This window comes from Orcinus orca, chromosome 5, assembly GCF_937001465.1.
Source record: "Orcinus orca chromosome 5, mOrcOrc1.1, whole genome shotgun sequence".
NCBI classification, from domain to species: domain Eukaryota; kingdom Metazoa; phylum Chordata; class Mammalia; order Artiodactyla; family Delphinidae; genus Orcinus; species Orcinus orca.
The window spans coordinates 141,343,057-141,369,425 of NC_064563.1; the positions used below are offsets into that span (position 1 = coordinate 141,343,057).

The 26,369-nt window shown below is 36.5% G+C and overlaps 1 protein-coding gene across 14 annotated transcripts in view; it reads left to right on the forward strand.

The window, feature by feature from the left end:
- The window catches only part of DYRK1A (dual specificity tyrosine phosphorylation regulated kinase 1A), a 145,404-nt gene that overhangs the window by 41,040 nt on the left and 77,995 nt on the right, over positions 1-26,369 (forward strand). For 9 of the 14 annotated variants that reach the window (XM_033418293.2, XM_033418298.2, XM_033418292.2 and 6 more), the window contains one exon: positions 10,618-10,703. The exons of 1 other annotated variant lie outside the window; for it this stretch is intronic. In XM_033418293.2, coding sequence (XP_033274184.2) covers positions 10,674-10,703 — 30 coding nt within the window. In that variant the 5' untranslated portion in view covers positions 10,618-10,673. Of the gene's footprint in view, positions 1-3,976; positions 3,995-10,617; positions 10,704-12,101; positions 12,195-12,891; positions 13,018-26,369 lie in introns of those variants that run through there. 4 more of the 14 variants (XM_049710612.1, XM_049710616.1, XM_049710615.1 and 1 more) reach the window with 3 other exon arrangements.

The window sequence follows — 26,369 nt, forward strand, 5'->3', positions numbered from 1 at the left end:
GTGTAAAGAAGACAATAAAAACCGTCCAGTCTTTTATTAGCCAAAGACATTCAATATTAATAGTTTATGTATTTTCTTCCAGAGTTTTTTCTATTCTTTTTTTTTGTTTTTAACTTTCCTGAGACTGCGCTTTGATGAAGATTTTGAGTTCTTTCTGATAAAATATAATGCATGCCTTTTCCCCTCATGTAATATAATTGTTTTAAGAACTTAAATGATTACATAATATTTTATCATGTGAATGTACAATAATCTTTGTCCTCTTTTCTTTTGAAAGTGTTGTTGAACATTTTTATTGTTTCTGATTTTTTATTTTTGATGATGTACTTTTGTATATAAATTTTGTATTTTTCATCATGAAATGTATTTCTAAAAGAGGTTGAATGTGAAGCAAAATAGACTACAAGCAGAATGTGAATCAGTGTTACATGAAGAAAATTGTATGGGAATAATACTTACTTTTGCTGAAGCTCATGTTCAAGTATACCATGTATAGATTTGAAGATTATAAATTGAGAAATAAAGCATAAGATTCGAGCAAGAAAAATGGACTGGGACTGGCTAATTAAATTTGAGAAGAGAGGTTGAGTGTCTTGATGTTCAGCTGGAGAAGAAGCTGAGGAATAAGTCTCTGTGCATCTGAAGCGTGTTTTGTAGGCTTTGTATAGTTATTTTCTGTTTCTTCAGAGTGCATAAAAAAACATGAACGTAAGTTAGTATGGAGGAATTTAGCATACAGTTTGATTCAGGATTGAAAATTCTCTGTATAGTTTATCATGAGAATTATTCTTGGAGATGGGTAGATTTTCACTATAAATTTAGGATTTTATTCTGCATAAGGAGGAAGGGGTGCTTAAGATGGCGATTTAAAGGTATAACTAGACCTTTATTTCTAAGATTTATTTTAATATTAGTTCTAGTTTTCTTACCTGTTGTGTGTTTCTTTTTGGATATTTCCACATAAGAGCAGCATTACTATGTTAAAGTTTTCAGTTTTGATTGAAAGGACAAACCAGAACAAGAAACAAACAAATAAAACTCCACACAGGCAGCTAGCAAAATAGCATGCCCGTGTATGTAACTGATTTACATGACTGTGAATGAGAGGTCCCCAAAGTTGAACATCCAGTCTAGTGAGGCCAGCGGAATTTGAAATATAGGTTGGGAAATGTTGACATTAACACATCAGTCATATGTGTTAGGATTGTGACAGTATGGCTGCTGATACCCCATGCCAGTCATTTATACAGAATTGCCATTGATCAAGAAAATCCTAGTTTAAGATTTTAAGGTTTAAGATTCTAGGTTTAAGATTTCGTTTCATTACAAAATGCCCATTCATTTTAGAAACTTTAAAAAATACTGAAGATAAGAATAACAATTTCCTGCAGTTCCTCTCTCTGGAGATAACTATTTGCATTTTGTGTATAACCTGTCTTTTTTTTTTTTTCTCTGCACACAGTTACTCTCTCCTTTTTAAAAATGAATATATTTGCATACTGCTTTATAGCCCACTTTTTCTATATAAGACAGTATTTTCCATGTTGTTATTCTATCATTCTAACGTGCTTATTGAACATCTCCTAGGCTATAATAGAAATATGAGATTGAGATTCACCAAGCAGTAGATACTATCACTTGAGTAAGAATATAACATAAATAATTACTAAAATATAGTGGTCGATAAGTAAACGCAAGTTCAGAGGAGAGATTGGAGTGGCTTTAAGCTGGATGAGGGAGAATTAAGGTGGTCTTGAAGAGTGGATAGGATTTAGGTAAAGAAAGGGCAAGTTTTAGGAAGGGGGAATGATTTGAGCGTTGATGCAGAAGGAGGTTAAGTGGCATTTTATAGAATGCCATGCTGAGCTCTGAGTTCAGGGCGATAAGATTTGATCTAATGTTCCTAAATTACAGAGGGGTTAAATCCAGGTTGAAAGTCTGTGCTTCAGGGATGTATGCGTGGCAGCTAAAGGTGTGATGAAATGGGACAAGGGATGAGCTGTCTTTAAGTAAAACAGTTCCCAAATCGGCTGTGCTCAAGAATAACCTGGAAGTTCTTGTTTAAAAACAACCAGATTCTTGAGTCCTTCTCCACGCTTCCTGAATCAGGATCTTTTGGGGTGGAGTCTGCAGTCTAGTTTTGGCAACCTCCTGTACTGTTTCTGACATACTGTCTGGCCTAGGAGATGCTTAGTTTAGGAGGCCTCTGTAATATGTGTGAAATAGGGACTGATATAAGGACATGGACCAGGGTGATAACAGTAGGCGTGGACGAGAATGGAAAGGCATGAGGCATTTTGAAAATCGATAGAATTTAGTGAGACTGTTTAGAGTAGCTAAAGAAGTCAGCAGTTACTAGCATGGTTGTGGTGTCGGGGGCACGTGTAGAGATGGCAGTGTGAGCTGTGTAAGGAAGGGATGAGGATGCCTTTTAGGCATAGTGAGTTGAGGTAGTAATGTGGCACTGCACGCAGCATCCAGCAGCTGTTGGACTAGATACTGAGTGAGCGGTCAGGGTAGAGAAGAGAGTCTGGAATTATTAGTTCAGAGTAAATCTTTGAAGTACTTCTTTTAGAGGGAAAGATGTATAGAAGAATGAGTTGGAGGGGCCAGATGATGGAACTGGAGAGTAACACCTGAGTTTGGAGCCAAAGGTGAAAGAGACATGGAGGATGATTGGTACCCTGAAATACAAGGTCACACATTTTAAGAATTTTTTAGGAGGTAGCATTTCTCTAAGTTCCACAAAAGTCTAGCAGGGAAAATAAGTGCAACTAAACTCATTTTACTACTCTTAGTAATAGGCTTATTGGAAGAAAATGTAAGCTGTTAATAATAGTGTGTGTTTTTTTATTATTTCTGGATCTTGTTGTTTTTCTGTATTTTTGAAATTCAAGGATAATTAAAAAAGTGGTTCATAAGATTATATATAATTATATGTATTAAAGTACACATAATCAACTAAGTATATGTGTGCATGTACTTATGCAAATTAATTACATATAATGTATACTTTATAAATAAAATTGTGTGTATATAAAATACTTTAGAAACACACACATACATATAAATACTTTAGACCATTCTGTTTAGAAAAGTCGGTACTATCAGAAAGGAAAGAGTGAGCAGTTTTTTTATTGCATTTCTTAGAAACTAGTTATGAGAAGGGGTCGCAGACTATTATTGATTGAACATATTCTTCCTAAGTGTCTTCTGTCTGATAGATAGGCTTTGTTTCTGGAATACATGCATGCATGAGATCACCCCAGATGTCAGGTTAGGGAGGGAAATGTAACGGGGGATGACACTGAGCGCTGGGTCTCAACCTTGTTTGATTCTCAAAGCAGCTAGAGGTCGTTGGGCCACCCCTTTTTAATTCCTCTTATGAGCAGGATCGATTTGAGTAATAGAAAGTTTGAGTATGTTGTGTGTAGGTGATGTGAAGCAAGCGCATCAGCAGAAGCGATTGAAAAAATTTGTTTTGTTCATATTACTTTGCTTTTAATTCCTATTTACAAAGGATTCCTGTACCCAGTTCCAGCATGTGAGGGTGTGTGTGTGTGTGTGTGTGTGTGTGTGTGTGTGTGTGTGTGTGTGTTTTTCACGAGGGAGGGGCTTTTTCACACCAAGCAGTTCTCAGATGGCAGCGGGGTGTCTGAGAATTCAACGCAATTCTCACACTGTCTACCTGGTAAAGGGCTCAGTCCTGTAAGACCCTCCACTTCTGACACCAAGCACAAGCCCAGGTTGTTACCTGGGCGTCTGACTGGCTACAAACTGGAGGTTCCTGTGACCTCCTCCTTAGGTTTGATTCATTTCCTAGAATAGCTCACAGAACTCACTTTTCTTATTTTGGCCGCGCCTCGAAGCTTGTGAGATCTTAGTTCCCCAACCAGGGATCGAACCTGGGCCCTGGCAGTGAAAACGCCGAGTCCTGACCACTGGACCGCCAGGGAATTTCTCAACACAAGAATTTGTGTGGATTGGATGTGGGGTAAGCAATAGCAAAGAGGTCCTAGATGATATTAGGGTTTTAGTTTGGGAGATTGGGGTGTAGTGATACCCGTTAACCAAAACTGAGAGTACAGGAAGGAGAAGTGGATTTTTTTCCTGTCCTGCCTGGTCATTCCTCGTCTTTTTTGATCAAGAGAGAAGAGTGGGGAAATGACAAATTCAGTTTAATGTGGGACCTGAGATCAGCGGCTTTGGAGTCTGTTTGGTTAGATTTGAATCTTATCTCTCTACAATTCGTCCTGTGTGACTTGGGGCAACTTCACCTCTCTGGGTCTTAGTTTCCTCACCTGTAAAACGGGTAATAGTGCTACTTAACTTATGTAATTATTTATGAGAATTAAGTGAATTAAAGGAAAATGTTTATTTGTACATTAAATATAAGATACCTCATATGCAGTTATAAGTGGGAAACAAAATCAAGCTCGTTCACTGGACTCTCAGAAATGTGGGCCTGAACCTTAAAGGAGAGAGGTGGGCTAGAGGCAAGTTGGTATTTTCAGTCTGCTTAATTCCACATATAACTAAGATAGTACTTAATGTTGCCTTTCAACCAAATCTTAGAAGTGAGCCTTCTGGAACTTAGGTCTGCTTATGACAGGGATATGTCCTAGTATCTACTTTATATAGTAGTAGTCACTCTCCAGTAGTGGAAGTTAGGTTCCTGAAAAGTGCTGTGGTCTGAATATTAATGTTTGAGGAACTTGGAGTATAAGAGAATACATGCAGATAGGTTGATAGACTTGAAGGTTGAAATAAACCTGTGAAAATCATTGTTTTCACACTCACTAAAGGAGACAAAGGATGGCAAGCAAAATAAAGTATCACTGGTAGTTTATATGTTTTTTTAAAAAATAAATTATTTATTTATCTTGGTTGTGTTGGGTCTTCGTTGCTGTGCACGGGCTTTCTCTAGTTTTGGCGAGCGGGGGCTACTCTTCATTGCGGCGCGTGGGCTTCTTGTTGCGGTGGCTTCTCTTGTTGTGGAGCACGCGCTCTAGGCGTGTGGGCTCTAGAGCGCAGGCTCAGTAGTTGTGGCTCACGGGCTTAGTTGCTCCGTGGCATGTGGGATCTTCCCGGACCAGGGATCGAACCCGTGTCCCCTGCATTGGCAGGCGGAGTCTTAACCACTGCGCCACCAGGGAAGTCTCTGTATGTTTTGAATTAGTGGCAGGGTACCGTACTTTTATTTGGTCATAGCTTACTCCTAGAAACTTTTCAGTCTCTGCCCACCAGTCTTAAAAAAGATATTTGTCAATGCGTTATGTGTTGTAACAGGTAATATGCCTATGAGTTATTTCCCTCCTGTTTTCCTGTATTTATTGCCATATACGAATACTCAGTGCCTAATTTTGTCTCAGTTTAGCCCAGATATAGTCCGGGAGAGGCCAGGTAACTTGGTGCTTGAGGTAGCAAAAATTGGGACAATATTTATTTAATCCACTCAGCTCTGTCTTCTTGAACCTTTTCTCTGGTGCTCACTCAGGGTTGTGTTAGTTCTTTATGTACAGTTTCATGAGAAATCACATCCTTCTTCCCCTTAAACCCATGTATCAGCTACTTCCACTTCCACCGTGCCATTGGAGTCATATATTCCAAGACCCAGGTTTTCAGTCCTTCATGTTCTTTTTATCTTGCCTGAGGCTTTAGTGCAAAAATAACTTAACCTGCTGTTGGTTTTTACACTCTTTTCATCTTGTCTCCTTAATTCTTTTGTTTTTTTTTTTTTGGTAAAGGGAATATAGAACGAACTGTTACATGCTATAATCAGAATTTCTCTGCTAGGCTGACTTTGCAGGAGAGTTACTTTTCCATTCCCCTAAAGTGAAATACTTTATACAAATTAATTTACTGCTTATGAGCTTTATTTCATGTTTGGTATGGTTGAGGCAGAAGAGTGGTGAGTCTAAAATCAGACTAAGTCACCTAGATTCTTGCAGGTTTGCAATTTTCTCCTAACCATTTCAATGATCCCTAATGAGAGGCATCTTGGAGTGGTGGAAAGTAGTGAACTTTGGTGTGGGACCAGAGTTCTCAAGCTGTGCCCATAGGCCAGGCAGGTTAATCTCTCTGACCCTTGATTTCCCCACTGTTGAAATAACAGTGCCTACTTGTACGGTGTGTGGTGTGTGTCAACGTCTGTGAAGTGTCTCAGCTGATGGTGTATAGCAAATGGCTTTTTCCCTGCACTTTTACTTATAATTTCGATTTGATATCATCATAATGCTTTTTGCCTTTTTACTTTTTTTTTTTTTTTTTTTTTAAGACTGTGACTATTTCCTAGGGATCCTGGCGGAAATCATAAATGTTCTTGGTTTTTAGGATTTCTCTTGAAAGCCCCAGTTAGTGAAAGGACTTTTTTCTGTGTATGCCATTTGATCATCTTATTGGGAATTAGAGTTATAGATTTTTTATTTTCCTTGTGTGTTAGGTATCAGAACATTTCCCCCATGACTCCTTTGGCTATTATAATTCTTGAAAATCTATTTCTAAAATTATTATCTGGAAAAAAGACATTTTCTTCTATCACTTCCTTGCTCTGTTAGTGTAAATGAGCAGAAGTTTATAAGGAAAGCTAATCACAGGGTATAATTTTAAGATAATCACATTGTAATTTGATCCATGGAATCAAATTTTAGGTCTTCCAAATTCGTTTTCATTTTTTTTTTAACATCTTCATTGGAGTATAATTGCTTTACAATGGTGTGTTAGTTTCTGCTTTATAACAAAGTGAATCAGCTGTACATATACATATATCCCCATATCTCCTCCCTCTTGCGCCTCCCTTCCATGCTCCCTATCCCACCCCTCTAGGTGGTCACAAAGCACGGAGCTGATCTCCCTGTGCTATGCGGCTGCTTCCCACTAGCTATCTATTTTACATTTGGGAGTACATATAAGTCCATGCCACTCTCTCAACTTTGTTTTCAGTTTTGTAGCTTGTTATTTTTTTATTTTTTTGTAGCTTATTCTTAATTGGCATCTTCTGAACTATCAGAATTGTCCTTTTAAATCTTTGTGCATTATATTTTATTTTTTCATGTGGGTTAAATTTTTAAAATTGTGAATATATGAGAATATATATTGATATAACACATAAAATTAAAAGGTCATAAAAAAAACAACTGTATACTTGTACCCAGCTTAAGAAATAAAATAGTACCTACCAGTACTTCTGAAGCTTGTATCAGACTGAGTTTTTTCACTGGCTGCTTATGATACTTCCCTACTACTTTAGTTATTTTGGAACTAGATATAGGGCTTCCCTGTTAGCTCAGTTGTTAAGAAACCGCCAGCCAATGCAGGGGACATGGGTTCAAGCCCAGGTCCGGGAAGATCCCACATGCTGCGGAGCAGATAGGCCCGAGCGCCACAAATACTGAGCCTGAGCTCTAGAACCTGCAAGCCACAACTACTGAGCCCGCGTGCTACAACTACTGAAGCCCGCACGCCTAGAGCCTGGGCTCCGCAATAAGAGAAGCCACCACAACGAGAAGCCCGCGCACCACAGCGAAGAGTAGCCCCCGCTCGCCGCAAATAGAGAAAGCCCACGCACAGCAACAAAGACCCATCACAGTCAAAAATAAATAAATAAAATTATTTTAAAAAAAAACAAAACTAGATACAGTTTTTAGTTTTGCCTCAGTACAAAACATTGTGTCATTAGAGAATACATTAATACCTGCCATTTAGTTTAACTCTTCAGTTAATCTGGATTTGCCGTATCATGCTAATGCATTCATTTCAATCATAGTTTTGCCACTCTAGTTTTTTTCAGATTTGTAGTAATTTTATAAATCTCAGCATGACAGTGCTTTTGATTAGGTGTCTCGATATCCTCCCACCCTCTCTCCCCTCCTCTCATCTCCCCCACCCCTCTTGAGAAAGAGAGACAGACGCAAAGAGACCGAGTCTGATACCTTCCTGAGCATACCATGCACGTAAACTCAGCTTGTTGAAATTCTGTTATCCCTGCAGATGTGCTGTAGGTTAATTTTATGCAGTGATTTTCAGACAACTAAAAATTGGTTTGTAAGTTAACTTCAGAAACCACTTAAGCTCAGTTTCTAGATCGTTCATAGACCATTGTATTGCCTTGGGCAAAATGTGAGCTAAAACATACTGTAAAAGATTTTGAGGACTATGGGAGGTTCCTATGGTAAGGATAGTAGATGCTTTTTGTTGGCATCTAATTTTGCTCCATAATTTGTGAATGGCTCCATTTGTGGGAGGAAAGATAAAAAAATCACTGTAGGTTTTTCTCAGAAAAAAAGAAAAATATGACTGTCTGGATTTGTAAGCTTCTTTAGAAAGAAAATTGTATCTATAATTGCAAAGTACATTTGTTGTTCGCTGTTACTTACTTATTGTCATTAAAACTCACATCTATTTTTTGAAAAGTGACCAGCCTGAAGGATATATTGGAATAATCACTAGAATCTTTATTTAAAGTAATCTAAGGTCAAGACTTGAGGAGTTTATCATTTCTCAGTATATGATGGTTTAGTTGCTGCATATGTCAGCAGCAGATTTTGTAACTTACAGAAATTCTTTACCCTTTGCTAAAGGCTGCTCTTCAAATGAGTGTGATTAAATGGTTGATTTTTTTTCTAAAAGATGTCAGTTTTAGGGTGAGACCATTTTGATAATCCAGAGTCAGATGCATTATCCATTGTGCCACTGGCCGACTCATCTTTTCCTATTGAAACCATTGAAGTTGGCAGGGTATAGGTAGCATTGTGACATCTTACAGGTGAAGAATGTGATGTCAAGAGCCTGAAGGATTTGAAAATGTGCAGTTCAGGCAAGAGATTTAAAAATTCACATTTTCCTTTACCATGGTTTATGCTAGAATTGTAAAGACTGACCATTTATGAGGGAAAAATATTAGAAAACTATGTCTTTGAAGTAAAAAATCTTGAATCTTGATGATTCAAATATTATTTTTGCAAATAAAACTATTTTGATGCACTACTTTAATGTTCATCCATTTATCTGTCCATATCGCCTTTCCCCCAAGTTGGGTACTAATTGGTCACATGCCTAGGGTTTTCCTTGATACCACAGCAGCATCTAAGCTGGAAAAGTGGTTCTTTAGGAATGGAATCTGGAATCCAGGGAATGATTTCAGACACAGGTAGTTCCTAATTTACAAGTAATTCATACATGTAAACCCCTTCCCTGAGCTGCTCTTTCAGTTGCTGCTATTTGGAGTACAGAATTTGAGCTTTTAAAGAACTTCTGGGGTTCAAAAGTAAGTAGAAGCAGAAATAAGTGAAAAGCAGAAATATTTGGTGGCAATAAATAGTCAAATCCATATTATGACCCACTTGCATAAAAATGTTTTTCCTCAAACTATCTCAGTAGTTTTTAACATTATTTTGCAACACTGTTAGAATTCTATCATTTAGGGGTTTATTTGGGCTAACTAGCTAGCATCCTTGTTGAAAACTGCAAATATTAAAGTGAATTATTTCAGCCCTGTTGATTTCTTCCTATCACATACCTGAAATGAACTACACTGAGGCAGTAGGAGCTTTGGGTGGTAATTTAGGAACATACTTAGGGGAAAGCGTTGTTATTAGCAGGATGATTGGAATGTCATAATGTAAAATTTAGGGAATTACAGGCATCAGGAGTTGAGAGAGTGCTAACAAAGGAAAACAACCTATTTCAGAATTTGTCCGGATAAAGAGAGGATCTAGAATTGGTTAAGTTTCTATGTTTCTTCTGCAGGGTCCCCAGTGCCCATGGCTGGTGTAATTATCTTTTGGGTTCAATAGATGTCTTTTGGCTAGTCTGGGAACTTGGCCAACATAAGCAACATTGTTTCATTAGGAATAATACTTACTTCCACAGCATCAATTTGAAAAATAGATCTTTAGACCAGACTCATTTATAAGTTAGGTTTCAGCCTGTGCTTGTCTTTGTCTTGTCTGTCATCACGTGCTCTCAGTTGACAATAGCTACCAGGTTGCTTTTCTTTCCCATCAGTCATGGAATTTGCTGGCCAATCATAAAATAGCAGTGGAAGTAATAAGTAGGAAGTAAAGTGAAAGAATTACAATAAGTACAAGAAGCCACTCCTAGAGCAAAAGAGGGCTTGTGGGCTTAGGGGAACAGTTGGTGAGCAGTGTCTCAGAACTTAATTTACCAGTAACATTGGTAGATTGATGTGATCGTTCCTATAGAGTAAGTTTCATTACCTCTGATAGTAAGCCATGGTGAAAAGTGAATTCACATTTACTGATTTGTGAATTGATGTAGATTACAAAATGTAGATGTTTTTTATTCAGATAAAATTACATAGAATAGTGTAATATTGACAGTTTATTTCATCCCTAGAAATGTGTGAAATTTTTGTTGGTAGTAGTCAGATTTTAAAACTGTTTTTCTCCCTGACAATTAAATATTTTATATTTTATATATAATTGCTTTTCATTAATGAAAATTATTTTCGAGTAAGCTTATATAAATGTGAGGAAATGAATTTGCAGTAATTTTATCTCTATGTTTTGGGGATTGTATTTACATTAGATGTTCCTCAATTAGGGGTAATTGTCTTGCATCCTTATCTCTTATCATAATCTGTTTTTCTTCACACAGTGTTATAGTTTTGCTGCTGGACTCTTCCCTCCCTTCCCCCACCCCATCAGGATGATATGAGACTTGAAAGAAGACGATGCATACAGGTGACTCAAGTTTTGAAATACAGTAAAACTGTGGCTGTCTGAGAGAATGTGGGAACTGGTGGTATATTTTGAATGCGGGAGCTTTCTGATAAACAGCATTAGTGGGGAGAATTATTTAGATCAATAAATGCAAAGATAGTTGGGATATTTATTAAACTTGACTTTGGGAATCAGTTTGATAATCAGTGACAGATAGTGTTATTAATACAAATACAGCATAGTGATTGCTAGTACTTGACCTTTTCAAAAGGGGTGTTGGCTAATACTTTGGCGAGAATTGAAGTATTTCTGTTAAAAATAAATAAAATATTCACCTTTATGGTTGAATGCATGTTCCCCCAGACCCCTGTTAGAAGAGAGCAGATTTTTTAAAGGCATAGGGAGTAGATGTTAGTAGTGTGTCTTAAGTCTCTGATAATTCAGTTAAGGATATTATACCCATATGTATGATTCCTTAAAAAATATGGTCTGGGATTTTGTTTTTTCTTTCCTGCCTCTCCATCCCTTCCTTCATTCCTCTCTTTCTCCTTTCTTTCTTCCTTTTCTCCTTCCCGTTTATCCTTTTGTCATTTGTATTTATACAAGAGAAGCAGTATAGAAGGCATTTTTGAAAGAATATTTTTGATTGCTTTATAATTATTTGAGGTGATCTTATACATGGAAAAATGGAGGCTTGTTCCATCTGTGGCTGCGTTTGGGCTCTTGAAAATGTAGTGTAGCTAATGGATGAAGTGTTAACTAACTTTTAAACTTGAATGTTCTTAAATCAGGCCGATTAGGAGGTATTTTGTTGAACCAAGTGGCTTGTATTTGCAGGCCTGGTCAGAGATAGTCTTATTTGATTTATAAACTGTTTAAAAGAGTGATCTTTAACTGGAAAAGAAGTAACCACATAAATCTTGGATAGATGCTTAATTACGTTATTGGTGAAGGTGTTAAGGATTTTGTGATTGCTTTTTATTTGGGTGATCTTTGTTTTCTAAAAAGAAAAAAAATTATCATTTTTTGACTTCAGCTCGGGATTTTAAAAAACAATGTCTCAGGTGTGCCATTTTGTATGAAGAAATGTGCTTGAATATATATTAAATTTAATTATAGATCAAATCATACTTTACATTCATGAGGGACTCAAAGAATCTGATGATAATTCTTTTTTGAGTAAAAGGTGTTTGAGTAATTATCTCTGTAATCTGTCTCTCGGGTACACATGTATATTTGCCTGTACGTATTAGAGGTACACCATGTACACATGCTGGCTGAGTGGCTGACAAAAGCAACATGATGCTGAGGCTGAATGTCAGTGTCATAGAGGAATAAATAGGAATATTTACAGAAAAAATTATAGAATTTTATGAAAATTTTGTTGTCAGATTTTATACGTTTGACCTTTTGGTGCAGGAACAGTTGCTCAGCACTGTCAGCTCCCGGATTGCTCCTTGGGCACTATACTGCACATTGGCTATACCAAGTAGATGCTCACTTTCGCCTGAGGTCAGTAGAGGAACAAAGTATTTTGGGGGTATCTCATAGATTTATCCATGAATATTAATGATTTTGGAGATTTTCCCTTAAGAAATTTTGAGGTGGCAAAGTTGCTATTTTATTTCTAGTTTACCTTCATAAGATATGAAGAGTTTCTAAATAACTCTTTTTCTTGAAAGGCTTATGGATGAAATGAAATATCTAAAGAGTAAATCCAGTTTTTAAAGGTTATCTAGTTAATTTTATGAATGCTAGAACACAAAAAAATTACAAATACTAGATTTATGATAAAATCTAGTCTCTTACTCAGCCTCATAGTCTTTAAAAATTACCAACATTTACTGGCTTATAAAGGAAAAAACTCAAGAAGAAAGATCTGACTCTCTCTAATATACATATTAGCTGTTGGCGTATTTCCCTTTCAACAGTTTGAAAGTTAATAATTGTTTTTGAATGTAAAATTAACAGCTTTCACAATCATCATTAATTAATGAAGTTTGCTCTTGTTTTACTGTGCACACATTTATTCTTCAACGGATAGAATTTTAACACATAAAAGCTCGTAAGGAGTTTTTTCATTGAAAGTTATTTCTAGAATGCTTTTGCCTACTTGAAAGTGAATATTGTTTCCCCAGGCATTCATGGTCCTGACTTTATGTTGGTTAGCTGTGATGATACCTTACTCTCTCATACCATTTCATTTTAGGTGCAGGTTCAGGGATGCTAGAAAGGACATTGAAGTATGCTTTGACTGACTGTCTTTCAAAAGCCACAGCTTAATAATCGATTTTTACTGAACAGCAAACCAAAGTTAAACTTCAATATATCTCTGGTACGTGTGTATATAGGTGTTCCTGTACTTAACTTAATTTGAGGGAATTTTTGCATATTTTAAAATATAGTTAGAATGTAAATTAGGTAAAATTAGATTATTTTTTGATTTTTGGGAAAAAAAATCATTTATGACCAAACATTTTATTTGGCTAACATTTGCTTTGTACCAGGTACTGTAATAGTGTTCTGCTCGTAAGGATCCCTGTACTTAGAATCAAGGAGCACATAGGAACACATTTCAATTGGAAGAGGGGGCAGATATATAACAAATTTTGCAGTGGATGTTTATGATAAATCTTAAACACTTGTCTGTTGAATTCAAGCCATCTAGAGTAAAAACAGAAAGCACTCTCTGGTTAATAGCATTTGCAGTAATGGCTTCACCTGATACCTTCATGCCGATGTTGTCAAAATCTACCTTTGTGTCCCACTCTTCTCTTCTGAGCTCCAGACTCATGTAACTGCCTCCTACATGTCTCTCCTGCACACGCTCCCTCCTCTCCTATTTATCCCTGTTAGCGATGAGTGACACCGTTCTACCCAAGCACACTGTCATCTTGGGAACCTAGGAGCTACTTTTTACCGCTTTGAATTAAGTGATAACCAAATTCAGTTTATTTAGAATGTAGAAATCACTTAGGAGATTAAATTTGGAAAATGCACTGCCTCAGAGATCACTGTGGACATTAACATAAAGGTGTTTGCATTTTTCCAGTTTATTTGATAAAAGGACCTCACCTTCCTTTTATTTCTTATTTATACCTGTTAACATCCAAGGGAACACTAGTGGGAAAAGCTGTTGGATACAGCAGTTGATACTGTTCTTTATTTGTTGGGCTTCTTTAACAACTGAAATTGTTTTTTAACAATAGTGATAGGCTAGTTGTTTTAAAACTTGAAATAGTTCTAGAACATACAGAACTGAAACTCTTTGAGGATGAATAACATTGGAAATTTGTTTATTTATTTTGAAAATCAATTCTTTTTTTATATAAATTTATTTATTTATTTTTGGCTGCGTTGGGTTTTTGTTGCTGCGTGCGGGGTTTCTCTAGTTGCGGCGAGCGGGGGCTACTCTTTGTTGCGGCGTGTGGGCTTCTCATTGCGGTGGCTTCTCTTGTTGCAGAGCATGGGCTCTAGGTGCGTGGGCTTCAGCAGTTGTGGCACGTGGGCTCAGTAGTTTTGGCTGGTGGGCTGTAGAATGCAGTCTCAGTAGTTGTGGGCTTAGTTGCTCCACAGCATGTGGGATCTTCCCGGACCAGGGCTCGAACCCATGTGCCCTGCATTGGCAGGTGGATTCTTAACAACTGCGCCACCAGGGAAGTCCCGGAAATTTATTTTAAATTCCGCTCATTTGTTCATATTGTCTGCCGTATTTCTATGAATTTAAGTGCTTAAAACCATTTGATATGGCAGAGTTTTAATTCTAGATTAAAATGTGGGTTTTGTAGGGCAAAGTTTATATACTTCAGTGGTCACAAGAGTATGGCATACTATTGCAGAACAATTAGAAATCAGATCTGTATATTTAAATAAAACCAACTTCTGTAATTCCATTCATGTACAGGGTGCACTGGGGGAAATAAAAGGATATGTACATTTTGATATTTGGGAGTGTATTGCCCATTTTCTTCCTTTTGGACTTGTTCTTCATGTGGTCCTGCGTACCTGGTCTTTTTCTGTAAGTGTTTTCCCTCCTTTAGCTGTCATTCATTTCTTAACCCCGAGCGGTCTGATTTTGTGCTTAATAATTCAATGAATTGATGGGTTTTGGTGAATGGTAAATCTAGTGGATTTATTTTTGCTCTCAGATTTTAATTTTTTCTCCCAAGAAAAAATTGATAAATACTTGTATTTACCAAGTAATACAGCGTCAGTGAAAAAATTTGGAAATTTATGAGAATATAGGTAAGTGGAAGGAAACATACCCAGAGTTCTACTGCCCGTCGCACTATGGCACTTCCCCTTCTAGTGTTTTGTTTGCAATGCCATTTTTGATTAATTAATATCATCTGAATATCTGTTCAGGTTTGTGTGCTTGGGTAGAATCTATTTTTATGTTGTTTATATTTTCTCTTTTATTGCCTAGCATTATATTGTGAACATTTCCCTGTGTCATCAGAAACTTACTAACTATAGTGATCTGCTGTTCCTTTGAACTTGGAGCAAATTCAGAGCATTCAGAACTATAACTTTTTGCAGGTGAATTATTTTAGAAATTTATTTTAAAGTATGCTGAGTTGAAACCATTTCTTTGTATGCTCATTTCCTAGTTAAGTTAGGTTTCTCTCTTATTAGACATTTTTTTTTTAACTTTTCCTTTTCACTTTTTTTTAAAGTACTGACATCTGTGCATGAGTGTTGGGTTGTATGTTAAATTATTTCCTTGTAATTTATTCCTATGAGCGTAAGTATTAGGTCATAGGGCTTGGAAAATTTTAAGGCCCTTCATACAGACTTTTAGAATGGTGTTTGGTGATATGTACCAGTTTATACTCACTAGCATTAGATGAATGTTGGTCTTTTAATATACATTTGTGAGCATTGAGTATTATAATTAAAAACAAGTTTCTAATTCAGCTGGCAAAAAGAAGAATCTTCTGTTTTAGAAAATATAAAAGTGATAGTGTGTACTCAATGGAGGAAAAAGTTCAGTTGCTTCAGAAATGTATAAAGTGACAAAACTAATATAGTTCAGTAAATATTCTCCTCCCAGGATTCTTTCTAGCAAATGGTTGTATTTAATGCTTTTATGGCATTTGCACATGTTTGCTTACCAGTTTTTTTGGTCCCAGCTAGTCTGATTCTCAAAGTCAGAGGACCATGGCTTATCCTGTTTGTCTTTGCTGTGTGTGTCTCGCAGGGTTCCTGTGACATACAAAGTGCTCAACGAACACTTAGAAAAAAACCACTTTTTGTCATTCTACTAATGCCTAAAAATATTTTACTCTGAATGTCTGCTTTAATAAATTTCTTCAGTTTTAAGAGTTCTGCATTATTTTCCATTTCCTTATCCTTTTATGTTTCATATTTTATTAAGTTTCTGATTTCCAAGTGAAAGCAATTAATAATGATTATATCATATATATATCTCATAAGAAAACATACGATATTTATAGAGAAGATGATGGGAAACCTGAGGTTAGCCATGTTGTAAAGTTGAATTTCTTAGACCCTAGTGCCTTTATTCAAGGCCTAGGCGAAAGCAAATAGATTCATATTCATTATTTTAGATTTTAGGGACTTACTAAATGTACCTCCAAAAGAACGTTTGAGTTCTGGGAAGATGACAGCAGGGCATAGTTTTTTGAATCTTCGTAGTTTTCCCTAAAAACAGAGTAACCAGCACAGCAAAACCAAAAATTCATGGACACTTTCTATAAGACTAGGTGAACAGTATCACTACAAACCCTAATAGAAGTAGGTGGGGACAAATCTCCAATAACTACAAGACCTGCCTGGTGTCAGCATTTGTACAGAAAGATGCAGAAGGGAGCAGCAGGAATCTGATGGACCTGAGAACAGGAGAAGCCCAGGCTAGCTAACAAAAAGTCCCTGGAAAGTGTGGCAGGCAAGTTGGAGAACAGAAGCTAAAATTAAGAGATGTTTTTGAGTTCTCAGGATACCAGGGGCCCACAGTGAATTCTGTGGGTTAGGTCCATCTGGTCCCTATGAATTTTCAAAACTTACCAGTTGAAGTTCCCTTGCTGGTCAAAGTCCTGCACTAAGGAGACGCTGCTGGTAATAGAATCCAAATTAAGGAGGATGAAGACAGTGGGGAAAAGGGAAAAAAGGACATATAAAGTTGGGGGAAGGTGAAAGTACAGGAGACCTCATTCATGAAACTATATTTCAGTGTCCTTCATTTCTTCTTCATGAAAACAGAAAAGGGCTCTTATTGAAACCGGAAAAGCTATTCCAGTTTCCTAAAAGTTTTTTATTTTACATGAAATAGAGCAACTGACTAGGATCACAGTCAAATTCCCCACAGAGCTTTTGTAAGAAGAAAGGAATAAGGAGAGAATAATATTGCTGCAGACAGTGAAAACATATTACTAGAAAGAAATGTTAATGAAACAAATGAAAAATATAATGTTTCTAAATGAACTCAGAGAAATTTAGGAAATGGTACAAATATGGAAGAGCAACATAAATCTGAATAAGGAAATGTTAGAAATGTGGTGATAGCTAAGGAAAGAGAAATAAAAGAAAAAATCATTTAAAAAATGAAGTCTAAACTAGAAGGACACAAGAGTGAAAAAATAGTAGAAAATTTCTTTGGAGAAACAGAAGATAAATAGAAGAAAAAAATTTCTGATAAAAAAGAATTAAAGAAAAATAAAGAATCATTCTGGAGAAAGTGACATTTACTAAAGAGAGGCAAGAAGTTTCAACATACAAATAATAAGAGTCTCTGAAGAGGAACCAAAGCAATGAAACTTAATAAGTTTTAATAATAATAACTCAAGTAAATTTCCTGAAATTAAAAAAAAGTGTTGCCACTACATTTGAAAAGGGTATGTTGTATACTTGGATAAATCGATACAGAAACAACCAACATGTAGACATATTCTTTAAACATTATTGAAAATTCTTCGGGGTGTCTAGGTAAAGACCCAGTTCTTTAAAGGAAGAATATTAGATCATCTGATTTTGATAGCATTGCTTTATTCTGGAAGCAATGGAGTAGCATCTCATATTCACAAGGAAAGGAGATAAGAGCCACGAGTTTTATACCTAGCTAAATTGACTGAAGTATAAAGACAGCAGAGAAAATATTATGAACGTGAGTATGAATTTGGAGGCTGTTCTTTCTTTGAGCACTTCTTAAGGAATCTACCAGAGACTAAACTTTGGCACCCAGAGAGATTGCAGGGACGTTGATATAAGGGGAGCTTTAAATAGGTACTTGTGGAACTTAAAGGATGCTTATGAGTGAGTGTAATATGTAATGGCTAGATTCTCTGCAATGAAGATACAGTACAAACAACAACAAAAAAAGGTAGAATAAAGTTTCTGATTGCTTCATTGTTACTAACGGGAAATAAAAGAATATTACTTCAAGTTGGAGAAGAGGGAGGGGAGGGGGGAAAAGTTACTAATTAAGTTTCAGTGGTATTCTAAGTAGGGGAATCAGTAGGTCATACTCTTTCACCCCTAGACACATAGTGAAAAGAAAGGAAAATAGAAGGGATTTGGGTAACCATGAGAACAAAATACAAAGTTCCAAATCTCACTTTCTTCATCTGGGGAATAGGAGGCATAATAATGGTAATAAAACCTCACAATGTAGTCCGAGCACATGCCTGATAGATGTGCTCTATTTTAATTATTATTATTCTCTCTCCTCTCAGTTGTTATTACCATACTATTTATGAGTATTTAGGTTTTGCGTTTTCTTAAATTTCCCCCTTATTTGAGAATTTGGCCTGTCTTCTCAAATTACATGTTTAATGTCTCAAATTTTACCAGACTTACAGTTAATTCAAATTCATCTCATTTACATAATTTAAAATTTGTGTTGAAGGACTGTTTTATTAGGCATTGGAATTAATGCTGATTTTTTTCCTACTTATTGGAATTATTCAGAAAGGATTTATTTGCAGGAGCAGGGTAGATAGGGAAAAAATGTAATAGGGGCAAAGGGTTTTTTCTGGGAACCAAGTTACCTGAAAAGCTAATAACATTTTGTTTTTTCATAGTGATATACTTGACATGATTATCTAACATCCATTTTTACATGAATCTAGTAGAAAAAGATTTTGTTATAACGAAAATTTATTGTCGAAAGAGATCTGAAATACTTTAGTTTTCCCTCTTCCCCATTCAGTAAAACACAAAATGTAGTTTTTTTCTCTCTTTGAGGGCAAGGACTTTTTTCCTATCCCTCACGTTTTATAGAAGTAAAGTATGTGTGTATTTGTGTGTGTAAATATTCTCTGACACAAATTACATATCATAAAATTCATCTTAGGAGTAAGTTTGAGTTTTGAGTGAATTTATACAGTTGTGCAGCTATTACCACCACAGTCCAGTTTGTGTGTGTATATATATATAATTCATTAATTAATTTTTTAATTTTTGGCTGCATTGGGTCTTTGTTGCTGCGTGCGGGCTTTTCTCTGGTTGCGGCAAGCAGGGGCTACTCTTTGTCTTGGTGCATGGGCTTCTCATTGCGGTGGCTTCTCTTGTTGCGGAGTGTGGGCTCTAGGCACGCCGGCTTCAGTAGTTGTGGCACGCGGGCTTAGTTGCTCTGTGGCACGTGGGACCTTCCCAGACCGGGGCTCGAACCTGTGTCCCCTGCATTGGCAGGCAGATTCTTAACTACTGAGCTACCAGGGAAGCCCAAGTTTGTATATTTTTAATTAAAAATAATTCAAGTTCAAATAGAACTTCTGTAAAGAAGAAAATAAAAATCAGCAGTAATCCAAATAATCAGAATATCACTGTATTTTTTTAGTTGATATATTTTTGCCTGTTATACCTTATGTACATGTGGCTCCTTCAAACAGTATTGAAGAAACAAAATGGGGTCACATTTTACTTACTTTTTTTAGTCTTCTTTTAAAATTTAAACATTTCTCCATCAATATTCTTTTATAGCATCATTTTTAATGAGTAATTAGTATTTTACAAATCAGATAACTATTCCCCATTGTTGCTAATTAGTTCATGTTTAAGTGAATGTTACTGTGGTAGTCCTTGTGTTCATGTTTGATTTCTTGCCTTAGGTCCAGTTCCTAGAACTTGCATTTATTGAGTTAAAGGATATGTACTTTTAAAAACAATTTTTGTTTATTTTTGGCTGTGTTGGGTGTTCATTGCTGTGCGCCAGCTATCTCTAGTTGCGGTGAGCAGGGGCTACTCTTCATTGTGGTGCGTGGGCTTCTCATTGCGGTGGCTTCTCTTGTGGAGCATGGGCTCTAGGCGTGCGGGCTTCAGTAGTTGCAGCACGCGGGCTCAGTAGTTGTGGCTCGCCGGCTCTAGAGCGCAGGCTCAGTAGTGGCACAAGGGCTTAGTTGCTCCGCGGCATGTGGGATCATCCCAGACCAGGGCTCAAACCCGTGTCCCCTGCATTGGCAGTCAGATTCTTAACCACTGCGCCACCGGGGAAGCCCCAAGGATATGTTCATTTTTAAGATACATATTTTCAAATGTCCTTTTAAGGGACAGTTTATGCTTTCCCCAGCTACACAGCAGAATTTTACCACATTCTAGAATTCTGAGTATTTAAAAATATTCCAATTTAATAGACAAAACATAACTTAATATTTTACTTTGCATTTATTTGAATATAGTGAGATTGAATATGTTTTTATATGTTCTGTGAATTTCCTTTTAATATTTTTTGCTGATATTTCTCTTGAGTATTTTTTTTTTAAATTTCATTTTCTAAGAGTTCCTCACTGACTCTGATGATATATATGCCAGGAACCATTCTAAATGATTTACATTTATTAACTCATTTTTTTCTTGATGATTACTCTCAGATAGGTATGATGATTAACCCAGCCAGAAGTTAGGTAGCCTGCCCCAGGTCACACAGCTAGTCAGGGATGGAGCTTGGATGCAAACCCAGGAGCTTGACTCCCAACTCTTAACCAGTATATTTCTGCTTTGTTACTTACTTCTCATAATTTTGCAGTTCATATTTGTGTTTTAATTTAATTCATAGTATTATTTTATCCAGGAGCTCTAAGTTTTTGTATGGAGGGACTAGGTCTTATTTATTAGTGTCAATGCCTGGAACATAATCGATTCTCAAATATTTGTTGAACAAATGAGAATAAACCCATTAACAATCTGTTGGTGGTGGTGACCTTTTATTTTGTGTATTGTATATCCTCTTTTACAGGGATTCCCAAGGGCTTCATAAATAATTTACTCTTTGGTTTTGATAAGATACAATAAGCTTATCTGTATTAGCTTTTCTGGAAAGTCTGTGGAAGTAATTACTGCTTTAAAAAGGAACATGTGTTCTTACACAAGCAAATATGAGGGGTGAAGAATGTATGTTATCGACAGGGATTTGAATTGTAGATTCAAGTGAAATGAAATATTTGTTTTGAGTGTAGGAATAATTTGATGGAGTTTGGTTTTTGTAGTTTTAGAAAATGGATAGACTTGGCCATTATTTAAAAGGCTTTTTGAATAAATTTTGGTTTATTTTGAGCAGTAAAATCCTTTAAAAGGAAAACCCAAAGTAAAAAAGCTGATGTAAAAAGTTAATGCTAAAGGTTTTGACAATGTAGATCAGCTACTCCAAAGGTATAATTTAAGATTGCACTTCTAAGTGCTTTTTCTCCCTTTTCGTTTGACATCAGGCTACTATTTACTGGTCCCTCCTTAGTTTGGTTGAGGCCTGGGGTGTCCTTTAAACACTAGTCTAATTAAAAAGTGTAGAGGTCCATATTATTAAATGGATCTATGTTAGAGATTAGAGAGATGCACATATAAGTTTACTTCCATTTTTACACACTGTCCACAAAATATACATGGGATCAAGTACTCAAAAAGCAGACACTTGAAAATGTAAATATTTATCTTGTTAATAGAAACCTAGGTCTGCTTTGTATAAAGTTATAAAAGCTAAAAAAAATTTGTTGAATGCTTGCCTTTTCTATAACCTCCTGGTTACAACCAACCTTTTTTTCCCCTACTAGTAGTAGTATCTTTCAGCCCATGCTTAACTGACATGTTAAAATCATATTTGTACTTTTCTTCTATATTAAGCATTAATTACTCATTAATTACTAAATTTATGGGCTTATGTTAATAAACCTTAATCAATTCTGGAAGTAAAAAATGAAATATCAGTTTTCCTTTTCCTCATTCTCATTCCTTAGTGGTAAAATGCCTTTTAATCTTCAGTTTTTAAATTCTTCCTTTGGTTACTTAACATCACTTTAAATAGAGTAATAGACCTATTTTATTATTTAAGAAACTAATGGCTGTCGTCCCAGAAAGAGGAAATCAAATAGCTCTCTATGCTACCTTTCTTTCTGCCAATTTCTATTACTATTTTAAAGTTTTTCTGTTATTAGTAAAATTTTATAAAATTGATTTAAACCTCTCTTTCTTGACCTGTCAGTTTTAGACAGTTTCTCTTGTTTTCCCAAGATATAAAATGAGGGCTTTAGTACCCTTTCTTTTTACCTCACAGACAATGACTTTTACATTGTATATAAGAATATACACTTAGATATCTTTCTTTAACTGCAATTGAGTTCCATGATTTTGTCTTGAGATTCTGTTGAAAATTAAAAACAGAAAAAGCTATACTGGAAAAACCACATAGTGTATTAGAACCTATAGAGAGGGAGATGTAATACGATGTCACTGAGCTCCTTCCACTCACAGAAGAAATGTTAACAAAGATTGGAGGTGTAGTGCAATGTCATGATGATTTTTAAAAATGATTTAATTGTATGATGTGCATTCAGTTTTCACTAGGAAAAAAATTTAAAAAAATCTCAGATGCAGAGTAATTGTAATTTTTATTTTAATAAAAAATATTTGTAACCCCTATTGCCCAACTCAAGAACCTGAACTCCCTCTGCCATTATCTTTTCTCCCAAGTGGCAGGACGAGTGCAGATTTGGCGTTTGTAGTGAGACACTGGACGGATGACCTCAGTTCAGTGGCTGTGAATTGGGGTCCTGGCAAGAGGTTTCTCATACTTTCATTTCCAGGGTGGGGGACCACAGTGAGCAGTACGGAGTTGTGCTGCTCCTGTCTAGCCCTTCCTAGGCAGGTGGCTTAGTGTCTTCTGGGGCATTTCTTTGGCCTCAGCCTGGGGGTGACTGTTCATCTGTGTTTGAGTGTCTGAGTCTCAGTGTGTTGACTGTGTGGTAGACACTTCCTTGGAGCTGTTGGGACAGGCTGACCACGCAGCAGGTAGTTGTCTGGTAATCAAGCCCACTTCTGCCCATCCTTCTCCTCCAGTTTTCCTTTTCCACTCAGAATGGCACCTGCCACTTTTGCTGTGGTTCTTGGTGTCAGCTTTCAGCTCTGGGTCTTTCTGATACTCTTTGGATATTGGTATGATCCTGTTGGCCTTTTATCTTGAAGAAGTCTGTCAGAACCTTTGGCTCACTGGTATTTCTCCATCCCATGCTTCAATGAATTGATTTTATTTTTGTGACTCTTGACTGCTGTGTTGGTGGATATCATGGAGCATATGAACCGGTATGCTTATTAGTCTATCTAGTGCTGTAGATTTTCTTTTTAAAAGCACCTTCCACCCTCAATTTAGGAAACTGAGCTTCTGGGTGTGGCGTCGGTTCCTTCTCTTGCTGGTAGTCTTCAAGGATTTTTCAAGCATTACTCCAATTCTCGCTGTTCTTGGTTCTCTATTTACTAGTGAGTTCTGGTAGTAAATATTAAGAACTAGGTGGCATTCGTGGTCTCAGTAAAACTTTCCTTCTACTACCCACCTGTAGTATAGCAATTAAAGTTGCCCATGTGAGAAATAGCTCTCTTGAGAGTCAATACCTGTACTTCAGTTTCTGCCTTTGTGACTTTTGGTTTGGGTTCTGTTTGGAAGCACTGTTTTCTTTGTCCATGTTTTGTCCATTACCTCCACGTGGCCTCTCCTTGTTACCGCTGCTTGGGAGGATGTCTGCTTATCTCAGGTGCTTCGAACACAACCATCTTGAAAGTGAAATTTTCATACTGTTCATTTTTAAAGTCAAACTGAATATAACCCCTAAATGTATTAAATCTGTCCACCTGTTTTCATATGACATGGGAATTGATAAGAAAATACTTAATGTATAGGTGAAGATGGTTAAGAAAGATGAAACTTACTATATTTTATTGTCTTGATAAGCACAATACAAAGAAAGATTTTAACCCCAAAGTTAATTTGCAAGAATCTTTTTTTGTTGTTGTTGTTTGTTTTGGCAATGTGCATTGATTATGATAACATTTAGCTAAATAAAGGCTTGATCAGATTTTTATATTTCCATGATACCTGATGAGGGAGTAAAAGTATATTTAATATACAACAGTGAGTATTCATAATGTTTTGGTGCCTTTTTTGGTTTGGGAGGGGAAGGAGGATGAAGATGGGGCCATTTCCAAAATGTGAATTAGTTGATCCACAAGAGTAGAGAATAGTCCAAGATTTAAAAATTTATGTCTATAATCCAGATTTAAATAACAGTTTACCTTCTTTTTTTTTTTTTTTTTTTTTTTTTTTCCCTGTACGCGGGCCTCTCCTGTTGTGGAGCACAGGCTCCGGACGCGCAGGCTCAGCGGCCATGGCTCACGAGCCTAGTCACTCCGCGGCATGTGGGATCTTCCCGGACCGGGGCACGAACCCGTGTCCCCTGCATCGGCAGGCGGACTCTCAACCACTGCGCCACCAGGGAAGCCCTACCTTCTATTTTTACAAGCAGACTCGTGAGAAGGAGGGGAAAAAAGCATCAGGATTGCTCTTAAGTTGGAGAGAATCTACTGGACTTAATTTTTTTTTTTTTTTTTTGCAGTATGCGGGGCTCTCACTGTTGTGGCCTCTCCCGTTGCGGAGCACAGGCTCCGGACGCGCAGGCTCAGCGGCCATGGCTCACGGGCCTAGCCGCTCCGCGGCATGTGGGATCTTCCTGGACCGGGGCATGAACCCGTGTCCCCTGCATCGGCAGGTGGACTCTCAACCACTGCGCCACCAGGGAAGCCCTGGACTTAATCTTTTGTAAAGGATGTCCAGCTAAACAATATGGTGGCAGCCTCACTTTATAGAATGAGGCATTACAAACTTGACCACAGTAGTTGCTCAAAAATTTTTGAATATTTTTCCAGATTAGATGGCTTCAAATTAAAAAAGGAAAATACTTGCCATTTTTCAAAACTATAAAGCTACATTGTATTTCTCCCTAAAATGCAAAATTGTTGGTATGGTGTGATTTGTCATTTGAGATAATCTTGGATGATTTGTTACGTGGCATAATAATGGTCTCTTACACATTGAGAGGATATATGTCTTGAACATCATTAATTGCAGATGAGAAGTTACTAGTTATATATTCTAAATATGTTTCTTCTTAGAATATAGGGGAGAAAACATAATTGGAATACTATATTTTTAAAAAGTTAATGATTAATTGTATACTTAGAAAACTTACCATTTTCTTTACTAGGAATTTTAAAATACATATTTTATATAATGAAGATTCTAATTTAGTGAGTTAACTAATTTTAAACATTTTAAATGTTTAATTTCTGATTCTAAAAGTAGTAGTCATTGACGTTTTCCTAAACTCCACAATTTAAGTAACTTTTAAAAGAACTGCTGATAACTAAACAACATTTAAATTCAGGATGTTTTATCCTAGAGCATCTGTCACCAGACAGATGATATTTCCTTGTGTCTCTAGGCCCCAAAGGAAAATAAGAATCCAAGGTTTTAATTTTTTTTTCTTCTTCAAGGATGGGAAAATTTTGTCCTATGAAAAGTGTTTAAGAGGTGGGCCAAAAAAGAGGTGGGCCAGGAAACAGCCTTTGTTTATATGGAAAATGCTTTTTTTTTTTTAACTGCTGTAGATTGGAAGACAGGCTGGATTAAGATCACTTAATCAATGTGATGGAAGTAAGAAAAACTTGAACCTGGGAGAAATGACCAAGATATTAAAGATTCATGGGCAAGAGCAAGAGTATGAATGAAATTGGCTTAAAAATCTTCTTTGCCCTTGTCTTTAGGAATTAAAGGAGGCTTGTAAAGGGTTCCAAGTGTTTAAAAAACACATAAATGATATCTAAAGTTTGAAGTGAAATGAGATTGCATCTTTCAGGAATGGATTAAATGCTTTGGGTTAGTGATTTTCAACCCTTTCTTAAGTAAGCCTTGGTTAATAGATGCTTTTATCATATGATGGCATGGAGAATGATTCTGAGCCAATCTTTTTTGAACATTTATATTTAAATATATTTTCATATGAACAGCAAACCATGAGACTTACTGGTACCCCACGGATATATTGATTATTTATAGATACTGTTAGAAGATTATTTGGGAGGGCTTTGATTTTCATCTGTAGGATCTTTTGCACTATTTTTCTAAAAGTATAGTTTGTTTATGGAACAAGGGGTTAGTGTTAGTCTTTCAGGTCTCTTCCAGCTTTAAAGTTCCTCCCTCTAACAAGCTGACTCTGGTTTGTGGTTTTATTGGACTTTTTAAATGATTTTCATCCAGAACTGCTAAGTAGAGAGAACATGAGAAGAAATTAGGAGACAGGTATGGGTGACGGATGCTTGGAGATGGTGGAAAAGTGGCTTCGGTTTTCTTAAGGGGGAAGATAGTTTGCAGTGGTAGAGATAGGAGCAACATGCTGTTTTCTTTAAATCTGGTGC